This window comes from Plecotus auritus (assembly GCF_963455305.1).
Source record: "Plecotus auritus genome assembly, chromosome: 11".
Lineage (NCBI taxonomy): Eukaryota > Metazoa > Chordata > Mammalia > Chiroptera > Vespertilionidae > Plecotus > Plecotus auritus.
The window spans coordinates 16589297-16599759 of NC_137777.1; the positions used below are offsets into that span (position 1 = coordinate 16589297).

The 10463-nt window shown below is 39.9% G+C and overlaps 1 protein-coding gene across 1 annotated transcript in view; it reads right to left on the reverse strand.

The window, feature by feature from the left end:
• Window positions 1–238: 238 nt before the first annotated feature.
• The window catches only part of LOC308236522 (uncharacterized protein), a 64414-nt gene continuing 54189 nt past the window's right edge, over window positions 239–10463 (reverse strand). Inside the window, exons 3-5 of the mRNA XM_080646299.1 lie at window positions 5971–6041; window positions 1404–1479; window positions 239–424 (exon numbers count right to left, since the gene is read on the reverse strand). Coding sequence (XP_080502425.1) covers window positions 1404–1479; window positions 5971–6041 — 147 coding nt within the window. The 3' untranslated portion in view covers window positions 239–424. The remainder of the gene's footprint in view (window positions 425–1403; window positions 1480–5970; window positions 6042–10463) is intronic.

Consider the following 10463-nt stretch of genomic DNA (forward strand, 5'->3'; position numbering starts at 1 on the left):
TTCAAAATACCAGTCCCCTGCACACTATTTTAAAATTATCCTAGTATTGTGACCTATATTAGAAAATATCATCACATTCTCACCTGGCCAAATGGTTCTTAGGATTGTTTTATTTATTATTGTGTAACAAACCATCTTGAAACACAGTGGCTTAAAACAATGATTCTCATTTTGTTTAGAAAACTGCCATTTGTATCAGGATCTGTGATGGTACCTCTTCTCTGCTCTACTTGGCATCCGCTGGGGCAGATGGAAGGCTGAGCATAGAACCATCTGAAAGTCTTTACGGCTCTCACGTGCTTCGTGTTGATGCTGGCCATTGGTGAGACTTCATCTTGGGCTATTGCCCAGAGAACATGATTTGCCTCTCCACATGGTCTGGGCTTCCTCAGAACATCGTGTCTGGGCTCCAGTGGTGAACATTCTGAGACAAAGTGCCAGATGCAGGCTGTGTTAGCTGTTATGACTTACCCCTGAAAGTCACACGGCATCACTTCTACTGCATTCTATTCCTTGAAACAGAAAAGCACATTCTGGAAAAGCACGTGAAGAAGATTGAGTGAAAGTAAGTATATTTCTGTGGTCATTTTCAGAAAACGTGACCGGCTATAAGGATACCCTTAGGAATGGCAATGCTACGTGCTTACACTTCTATGTCCTGTTATCTTCTCCCAAGGGTCACTTATCTCTCTGTGCTATTACCCTCTGCATCATGGACCTAATTTTCTCCAATAATATAAACGATATGTTTACTATTGTAAGATACAAGGAGAGATGCAGCGATGAGAAAGACTGAATAGCTCCCTTAACAAAGTTTATTTATGCCTGATATCCTGTATTAGAGGAAGAGCTTTTGAACAAGGAATCCCCTCTAATAATGACATCATCGTTAGGGAGATCATATTTTGCCTCATAAGCCATACATCTGCATTTCTCTACATTGTCTTGTTCATATTCTAGTTAAGCAGAAATATTAACAATAAACCAATCGATTTCTCTGTTCCTACGGAGGACTGAGTCACAAATTATTTTGATTCCAAAAATATGACACTCCCTATAATACAAGTTCCTAATCTATCTAAAGGGAATATCATATCCTAAAATTGCAGAAACATCAGGTTTTTAATAATAGGGTGTCCCCAAAAATGTATACATGCTTTTTTCTGATACCTCAACTGAAGTTTCTTTCTTTTCAGATTTAACCCATTGCAATTAATTCAAAGTGTGTATACATTTTTGGAACACCCTGTAGATATTGTGTCAGATATATATTTTTTAAAGATTTGGTTCATTTGATGGCAGAGAGAGCTTTTAGAAACATATGCAGCTTTTTTTTTGTGGCCTCTTTTCCAGATTTTTCTCCCACCTATTACACTTGCATCCTCAAAATCCTGCTTACTTACCTACTTCCATTTCTTCCTCGGAGGGTCACAGCAAAAGTCACAGGAGGTTGCTGAATGCAGCTTCATCCTCAGCAGTCTGTAATTTTACACATATTTAGGACAAAATTCAGGGTTACCGCCAGTCCATTCAGCACTTTAAAGCTACCTGCTCTGAGCAGACACCACCTTGCAGGGTCAAGGCCTGGAGAGGTGCGCTTCTCTCAGCCCTCACTACCCTGTCTGACCAGCAGGAGGCAGTGGCGCTGCCTGTTCTGGCTGTTGCTGATCTGTGGAATCATGTGAGCTCTGCAAAGCTGTTTAGGTGTCAGATCCAGCCTGTGGGCAATAATGGTTATAGCCTCTGTTCTGAAGAATATGTTTTTATTTACAACTTCCTTTTTAAATCCTGAGTCAGCACAATCTTCAAAACTATGAGCTGAAGGTAAATCTTATTTTTTTAATCGAATAGTTTATTATGGGGTGGGGGGGAGGAGTTAGGTAAACTAACAAAATAGAGAGGATGGGGCCAGAGGCAGCCTTGGAGTGCGAGGCCTTGATGAATTCTGGTTGGTCAACCTGCCCCTTTGGAGCACAATTTCAGATCTGCCAACCAAGGCTCAGTGAGTGTAAGAAACTTGCCCTGGGTCACTCAGCTAATAAGTGGAGAAGTTCAATCAGCTAATAAGTGAAGGACCAGGATTAAAACTCAATTTGGTCTGACATTAAAACTCCTAAATGGACTCTCTTACTCCACTGTGATCCTTTAGTACTGATCCATGTATCTTGGCTATAATATTTTACAATTTTACATAGTTTGGATAATTTGCAGGTCAAATTATCTACCGATGTGCAGTTCTTTTTATTTTTTTATTTTTGAGTTTTAATTCAGTAGAGTATAGTGATTTGATTCTTTTTAATCAGCTGTACTCTGTGGAATTGTTCTGTCCTGTGTCTTTAATGGAATCTTGGGGGCAGATTTGACAAGTTTCTAGCTATTCTCAATGATTAAAATTTAGTCTAGTCCATTTTACAAATTTTCTATCCAATTCAGAGTGTTCCCCTCCCTGATGCTGATCAGATTTGTCATTAGAAGACAGGATTCTCAAAGGGAGGTTGTTTCTGTTTTGCTCCTCCTCCCATCTCCCCCAATTCATCACTTCTCTTTTGGGTCTAGCTGCGACACAGTTGTAGGCTGGAAGGAGGAAAAGCAAGATGTCTCTTGTACCACTCACCTGCCGTGCTCTGGCTCCTTCAGATTCTGCTTAGGGTTGACATGACGTAAAATTTTTGAGATCATGTCCAGCATCCCTCTAACCCTTTCTCCACTGAGAACTCCTTCAGAAAATGGAGAGCTTTCTCCTGTGGCTCCAGTCAGCACTTGCATCTGGCCGGCCCCAACAGGTGAGTCAATAGCTTCTGTTGAACTGCCACTCCATGCTCTCCACCTGGAGCCAAGACCTTCTACTTCCTTCTTTCCTTCCTTTCTTACCCCACTTCTCCCTGCTCTTTCTTTATCTCCGTCTCTTCCTTCTTTCTTCACCATTTAATTAGCTCTTGTTTTATAAACACATATACAACCAAGGAATGTGAGCCATATTCCAGGCCCTTAGGAATATACAGACTAACACCTAAAGGAGCTTAGGTGCTTGGGCTTCGGAAGGTTCCTAGCTGCAATTTATTTGAGTAAAGACTTGAACAAAACACCCTTGTTTTTTTTTCTCTCTCTCTCTCTCTTTTTTTTTTTGCTAATACAAACAATGCCAAGGGACCTGTTCCTTTATAACATAAAAGATGAAAACCCAGGATATGGATATTTGTAATCACAAGTTTCACAATACTGGCTTTTATGTTGTGTGATAGGGTATGGCATGCTTTCAGTTTGAAAATCAGAGTGCATATAGGTTGTTTTCATGATGACCACAGAAAGAATTTTTAAAGAGAAAAAGAGAGCTCCTTCAGGGTGGCACCTCAGCCAGGCTCAGGGTCTACTTACAGATGCATCACTTTTCTGTCATAGGTGATGACTGAGCTGCATTTTTGCCAACAAGTAATAGAATTCCACACCAGCCCTCAGAACTTAAGAGCAAGGATGTGAATACTGGTGATCCCATGAATTTTTTATAAAAGGATGATATTCTAGTTTGTTCAACTCATTTTACATTCCCGACTCTGTCTTAACAGGCACTGAGCCCCAGGTCGAAGCTCTGGCCCAGGGTAATTTGCCAGGGTTGCTCCTCAGACAAGAAGCAATACTCACGTGCTAAGCTACCTACATTAGACCACAATGGTCTGCTTCCTCATGGACAAAACTGAGGAATCATGAACCCAGAAAGGTGACACTCAGTAATGTGAAAGAGTAGTGTCCTTCAAGCTCCCCTGGAAAGAGATGATTTGGAGCCGTCCTTGCATTCTCCTGTGCAAAATTAAGAAGTTCCTGTATTAAGACCCAGGACCATTGGTAGAGAGGAGCCAAGGACAACTCATTCAAGACTTGGAAGGGTTGCATAGAGGCCCTACCCAATCCTAGCTTTAGAAGACAAGGGCCAGAAATACATGTGCCTTTTGTTTACTGTGTATTTCCTCACTTGAAAAATCTTGTTTGCTAATGGATCATTCTCTGGCCAGTAATTTGCTGTTTTGAGAGTTAGTTCAGTGTAATTTAACCAGCATTGTCATGCCATTTTAGGAATAAGGAATGATCATTTAAAAATCTTTAATTTAAAAATCCTTCAGAAATGAAACTAGCTTGTTATACTGTGATTCCTCTAAAAAAGGCATAAGGAGAGCTTTATTAACATCAATTTTCTCCTTTTGGTGCCCTTTGAAGGAGGTGCTAGCCAAATTCAGATATGTTTCCTAGGACTCACCTCAAGGGCCCTGATGAAGGACTTATTCAGGTAGAAGCCATAGAATGGTTCTTCCTCGTGTTATGAGATGTCAACTTATTGAGGATTTTTGCTTAATAGAGTGGTTGCTTATAAAGACGGGGGTTTTAAAGCTTATATTTAAGGTTATGTGTTCATGTATAACCCTACTACTGAGATTCCCTAACATTCTGGTATGTAAAAGAATACATCTATTAACCACTCAGGAAAGACACCTCCCTTCAGGGAGGCCTTTTTCCTTTTTTCTCTTTTCTTTTCTTTTTTAAGATGTCAGTAATGCTGTTCCTTGTTACTTTTAGGACCTGTGTATCTTGAAATGCCTGTGCTATTGTTTTCAGACCAGATGGCATAGAACCCATTGTTAATAATTTTCCCTGAAGTAGATCACGTTGTCCAATTTTTAAAAATTCATTAAATTCAATAACATGTTGACCATTAGGAACATGATAAGATTTGCATCTGAGATAGTACATCACCATTAATAAATCTACAAACTACACATCAGCTATTCAAATGATATAATGTTATAATTTATTGTAGACTACGTGAATTTTTTTTTTTTTTACTAAGTGAATTTTGTTAGCAGGGAATCCCCTGATGAAAAAAAAAGCATAATATTAATTACTAGCACCATCTGTGCAAAACAATAAGAAAACCAATATTTTAATACAATGAGTTCATGCATGTCAGTTATCTTCAACATTAAATGCTGCAGTTTTGTTGATGCCGTTTACCTGTCTATTAATTTAAATAATGAATGTTCTTACCGAGGTTAAAACTATGAATAAATGAATTAAAAATGAATTAAAATTAAATACGATGGAACATTTAAATAGGTATAACATGCATCTGATTCATTCTCCAAGAACATACCCTGTATGCACGTATGTATATACAAATTACTGTACCATCTGCTAGGTTTTTACAGGCTAAGCATGAATTTTCTTTCTACACAGACAAGGCATATTGTAGTTGCCTTGTAGTGAAGGGATTATTCAGTTGAAAAGGTTGAGACAATTGGTCACTGCTGCCTGGCAGTGGTCAGGCTCAAAGAGTATCTTCCAGTGATGGGGACAGGGGTCATCAGAGGAAAGATCATATTCTATTTAAATTTTAATCTCTCAAGCTAACATTTTGCTAATTATGACAACAGATGCTGTTTGAAGCAACAAAGGACCCCTTTTATTCGTCCTTTTAAACTACTGTAACCTGCCACCTGGTATATTCTCTTTATATCTCCACTTTAAGTTTTGGCCTCAACAAATACAGGGTGGGGCAAAAGTAGGTTTATAGTTGTTCATATGGAAAATAATGCAATAATTTATAAACACTAATACAAGACTAAACTGTTTTGCCTACTCACAACTACAAACCTACGTTTTCCGTCTCCTATGTTTATTGAAGAAATGAATGAGTTATATTTTGGAGAAGGAGATGGTGAACAAAGTGGCTTTTCTTAGTTGCCAGTACCAATCATCTCAGGTTGGCTTATTTCGGTAGTTTACTACCTCATCCAGCCAAAGTTCTCTTTCTAACCGAGACAGCCTTCAGCGCCTTGAAGTGCATACAGTGGGGCAGGGAATCATTGCTGGAAAACATGGAGACAAGCAATAGACCTTGTATCTTGCGGGTTTTTTGTAATAGCTAATTAATCTAAACGTTTTATTAAATAACACCAAGGAGCGATGATCAGACTTCCTTACCTTCCCATGTTCTGCTGCAGCCAGAAGGAAGTCCCAGGTCCACAGGTTCCAACTTCTAAGATAATACAGTTCTCCATTGAAGAGAGAGGAGAATGGACATTCCATTGTTAGCATTTAGCCCTAACGCAGAATGTCCATGTATTTTTAAAGTTGTATCTTGACTGTTTCTTTAAATATTAGTTTGGGGTGAGCTTTAGAGTTAGCATCTTTACACAGGATAATGTTTTCAGAGCCTCAACACTTAGCACCACACTCCTGGGTTTGATTTCTGAACTTCATAGTTGTGTGACCTTGGACATAATTATCAAATGACCCAACTTCTATTTCTAGGGTATAAAATCATCCTGATAAAATAGAAATGGCACCTCTTACCTCTCACTAATTATATACCAGTACTAGAGGCCCGGTGCACGAATTCATGCATTCATGCACTGGTGGGGTCCCTCAGCTTGGCCTGCAGGATCAGGCAGGCCGAAACCAGCTCTCCAACATCCCCTGAGGGGTCCCAGATTGTGAGAGGGCACAGGCCAGGCCAAGGTACCCCACCAGTGCATGATCGGGGTGGGGGAGAGAGGTGGAAGGTTGGCCAGCCAGGGAGGGACAGTGGGAGTGCTCCAGGGCGTGTCTGGTCTGTCTCACTCAGTCCTGATCAGCCAGACCCCAGCAGCAAGCTAACCTACCAGTCGGAGCATCTGCCTCCTGGTGGTCAGTGCACGTCATAGTAAGTGGTTGAGCAGCCTTAGCATATCATTAGCATATTACGCTTTGATTGGTTGAACAGCCGACAGGTCAACCAGACACTTAGCACATGAGGCTTTTATTATATAGGACAAGATGAAGTAATATCATGATCATCAGTAATGATTATTTATTGTTCATCCATTGAATGAAAGGAAGTACAAGAGTTAAAAAGGATGTGAGCCCTTCAGAAGAATAGGAAGAGGCAGTCACGGAATAAACATGAAGAGATCCTCAAAACCATTCCTGGTAAGGAAGAGTAAAATTAGACAGCATGACACAGGGGAGTCAGAGTGTGGGGCAGTAGGTGCTCTCAGGTGCAGTAGGAGGGAAGGTTTCATGGAACATCTTTTTGTGGGAAGAAACTTTAGAAGTAGCTCAAAAATTCAAATGGCCATTTTGTTGACCCAGAGATTTTACTTTTAGAAATCTATCTTTGTCATGTTCATGCGCTGACCTTTAAAAATAAGAAACTATTTGGGTATTTTAAAAACAAGAGAATTAGCGATAAGGATTAAAAGAATTTCTATAAAAATTATTTCTACAAGAATTATATCCTCAGCTTTGATTTTTAAAAATTCTTCAATAGCATGTAACTCTGAATAGTTATAGTGTAAAGGACATGTGTAGAAATACTGAACGATTATGTTAAAAAGATGGAGAAATATGTATTAAGAAAATAACCAAAAGAAACTTGGCCTCCAATTTTAGAAAGAGGCGCAATAGAATTTACAGAAGTCTTGTCTACATGCTATGGAAAGGATAGTAGCTCAGACAATCAATGCAACAGGACAAAGACATTGGAAACGCCAGGAAACAGGGAAGCTCAGATGGGAGTCAGGAAGCAGGAAACACTGCAACATACTTGTGCAGGAATAGCCTGGCCAGTATGTTACTACAGCTGCCACTGCTGTCATCACCTCTGTAGCCGCTACTGTGAGGATTCTGACCCTCAAAATTCTTTAATTCCTTGTTTGACTCACTTCCTGTTCAGAGTCGGGAGCTCGCATCTAGATGAAGAGCTTGTGTCTCCCGCTGTCCCAGGCTGTTAGGAGAGGCTTGCAGGCAGGGTTGGATTCCAAGGTGAAGGCAGATGATCAAGCGTGGAAGACAGGGAGCTCACAGAAAGGAAGCTGGGGGGCATTATGAAGAATGATATATGAGAAGCTTTTCAATGTCTCGAAAGATACAAACAATGAGAAGCAATTGCCAATGTGGAAGGAAAGGGACAGACTAAACACTATTTTGAAAATTCTATATATACTTATATGCCATTTTGCAATGTTTCAAGAATAAAATTGCACGTGTGCATGGCCTGCGTGTTTTTTTTAAATAGGTTTTAAAATTAAACTTGAGAAAGAAATTTTGCCTTTAAGTGTGAGAACCTTGTGCCCACAGCACTTTGAAACTTCCGTGAGAGTAATTGATGAAAACCTCGCTTCAGCAAAATTCAAGGGAGTAGAAATCTCCCTGGGACGGAGAGATTTCACTGTTGGCTAATCTACTTTTTTTACTCCTTGATATGCGTTGGCTTCATCTACCTTTAGAAGTTCCTTCTGCTGAAAACTCTGGGTGATTTTTTTCCTCTCTCTCTGAAGCCAGGCGAATACTTTGTAGTCAAATAAATTGTCAGAAAAAAATTGCTGCATCTAGAGATTTTGCTGTAGTAAAAATGTGGCCACTGCCTTCTTAGAGGAGCTCACCATTCTGAGTTATAATTTTGAAAAACATTTTAAAAAGAGCTGTATGATGTAATTTTTAAATTAACCAAGCTGTTAGAGAATTTCAGTTTTATATGTGTGTGGGAGCGTTGGTGTGTGTGTGTGTGGGTGTGTGTCTTAGTGATAGAGACAGACAGAAAGAGATAAACAAAGAGGCAGTCAGAGAGAAAACTCTTTAAGGCCAACATAGATATTTATACTCTAAGACAGTGGTTCTCAATCTTTCTAATGCCGCGACCCTTGAATACAGTTCCTCATGTTGTGGTGACCCCCAACCATAAAATTATTTTCGTTGCTACTTCACAACTGTAATTTTGCTACTGTTAATGCATCGTAATGTAAATATCTGTGTTTTCCGATGGTCTTAGGCTCTACAGCAGCGGTTCTCCTAAGCAGGGTCGCCTAAGACCATCGGAAAACTCAGATATTTACATTACGATTCATTAACAGTAGCAAAATTACAGTTATGAAGTAGCAACGAAAATAATTTTATGGTTGGGGGTCACCACAACATGAGGAACTGTATTCAAGGGTCGCGGCATTAGAAAGGTTGAGAACCACTGCTCTAAGAGAAATAACTACAAATTTCAGTTGGTTGTATGTTCCGGGTTAATGAATACTACTTATCTAACACTGTAACTGAAGTTGGTTTTCTACAATATAATCCAGGAGGGTCACATTTTGGAGGTCTCCTCTATGATACCTACATGTTCATTCACCCATTATTTGATTCATTCACTTCTTTAACAAATCTCTTTTAAGTTATTCTTCTATGGCAGTTTTCATGCTAGAAAATGAGGACCTGGAGTGAATCAATACAGTATGGGGAGAGAAATACAACTACCAGGCAATTAACATCATACAGCGTGATTTGTGCTACTATGTTATGGGTACTTTGTAAGCTCAGGAAGAAGGCACAGTTTGGCTCTAATAAACTCAAAAAAATTCTTTAAAAAATAAAGAAGAAGGCACAATTCTAGATTGAAGATTTGGTGAAGGAGAGGGTTGTGGGGGGAGGTGTCATGAAAGCAAGTGTAAACTGAATCTAAGGGTGAAAACTATAATAAAAAGAGCAAGAGATTTTAAATAGCTAATTGACAGGGTGAAATCACTTGAAGATTCTGGGGCAGCAAGACTGAAGATTTTAGGGGCATCATCGTTTTTAACGGGTAGGTAAGATTTCTACTTGCATGCACAACTCTGGATTGATAAGAAGGGGTTTATAGTGGATATCTGCTGATTTTCCTCCCCAGTATCTATTCACTTTCTTTTCTAAGACTATAACCTAAATTCCATTTGAGGAATTAGCTCATCACATGACACACAACCCATGTACACACACACACACACACACACACACACACACACACACACACAGTATTTCTAAGATGGAACACAGGACTTTGAACCCACCACTCGTATCCATTCCCTTAAGCCACAGTAAATGTTCTAGACTAGCCTGGCTGCCATGGCTCGGTGGTTGAGCATTAGCCTATGAACCAGAAGGTCGAGGTTCAATTCCCAGTCAGGCAGGGCACATGCCCGGGTTGCTGGCTCAATCCCCAGCGTGGGGCAAGCAGGAGGCAGCGATCAATGATTCTCTTTCATCATTGATGTTTCTATCTCTCTTCCTCACCCTTCTCTCTGAAGTAAATAAAAACATTAAAAACAAAAGACTTGAGCATGTGATCCAATAAAAACTAAAGTAAAACTTCTTTGACAATTTCCAGAAAAGAGATGTTCATTCTTTTCCCTTAGGCCTGAAACCAGAGGGGATGTTGGAGCTGAGGCTCCAGGCCACCTCTTGCTACCATGGAAGGCCTGATGCTAAAGCCAGCATGACAGAAGGCAAAGTAAAGAGATGGAGAGAAACCAGCTTCTAATTACGTTTTCTGGGCCCTGAGTCCAATCTTGTCATTTTATGTAAGCCAACAAATTCCCTTTTGGCCTAAGTGAGTTTGGTGATACTTTCCTTCACTTGTGACCAAAATCCTACTAGAAGCAGCTTCCAAAGAGGAAGCGGTGGGGTGGAGA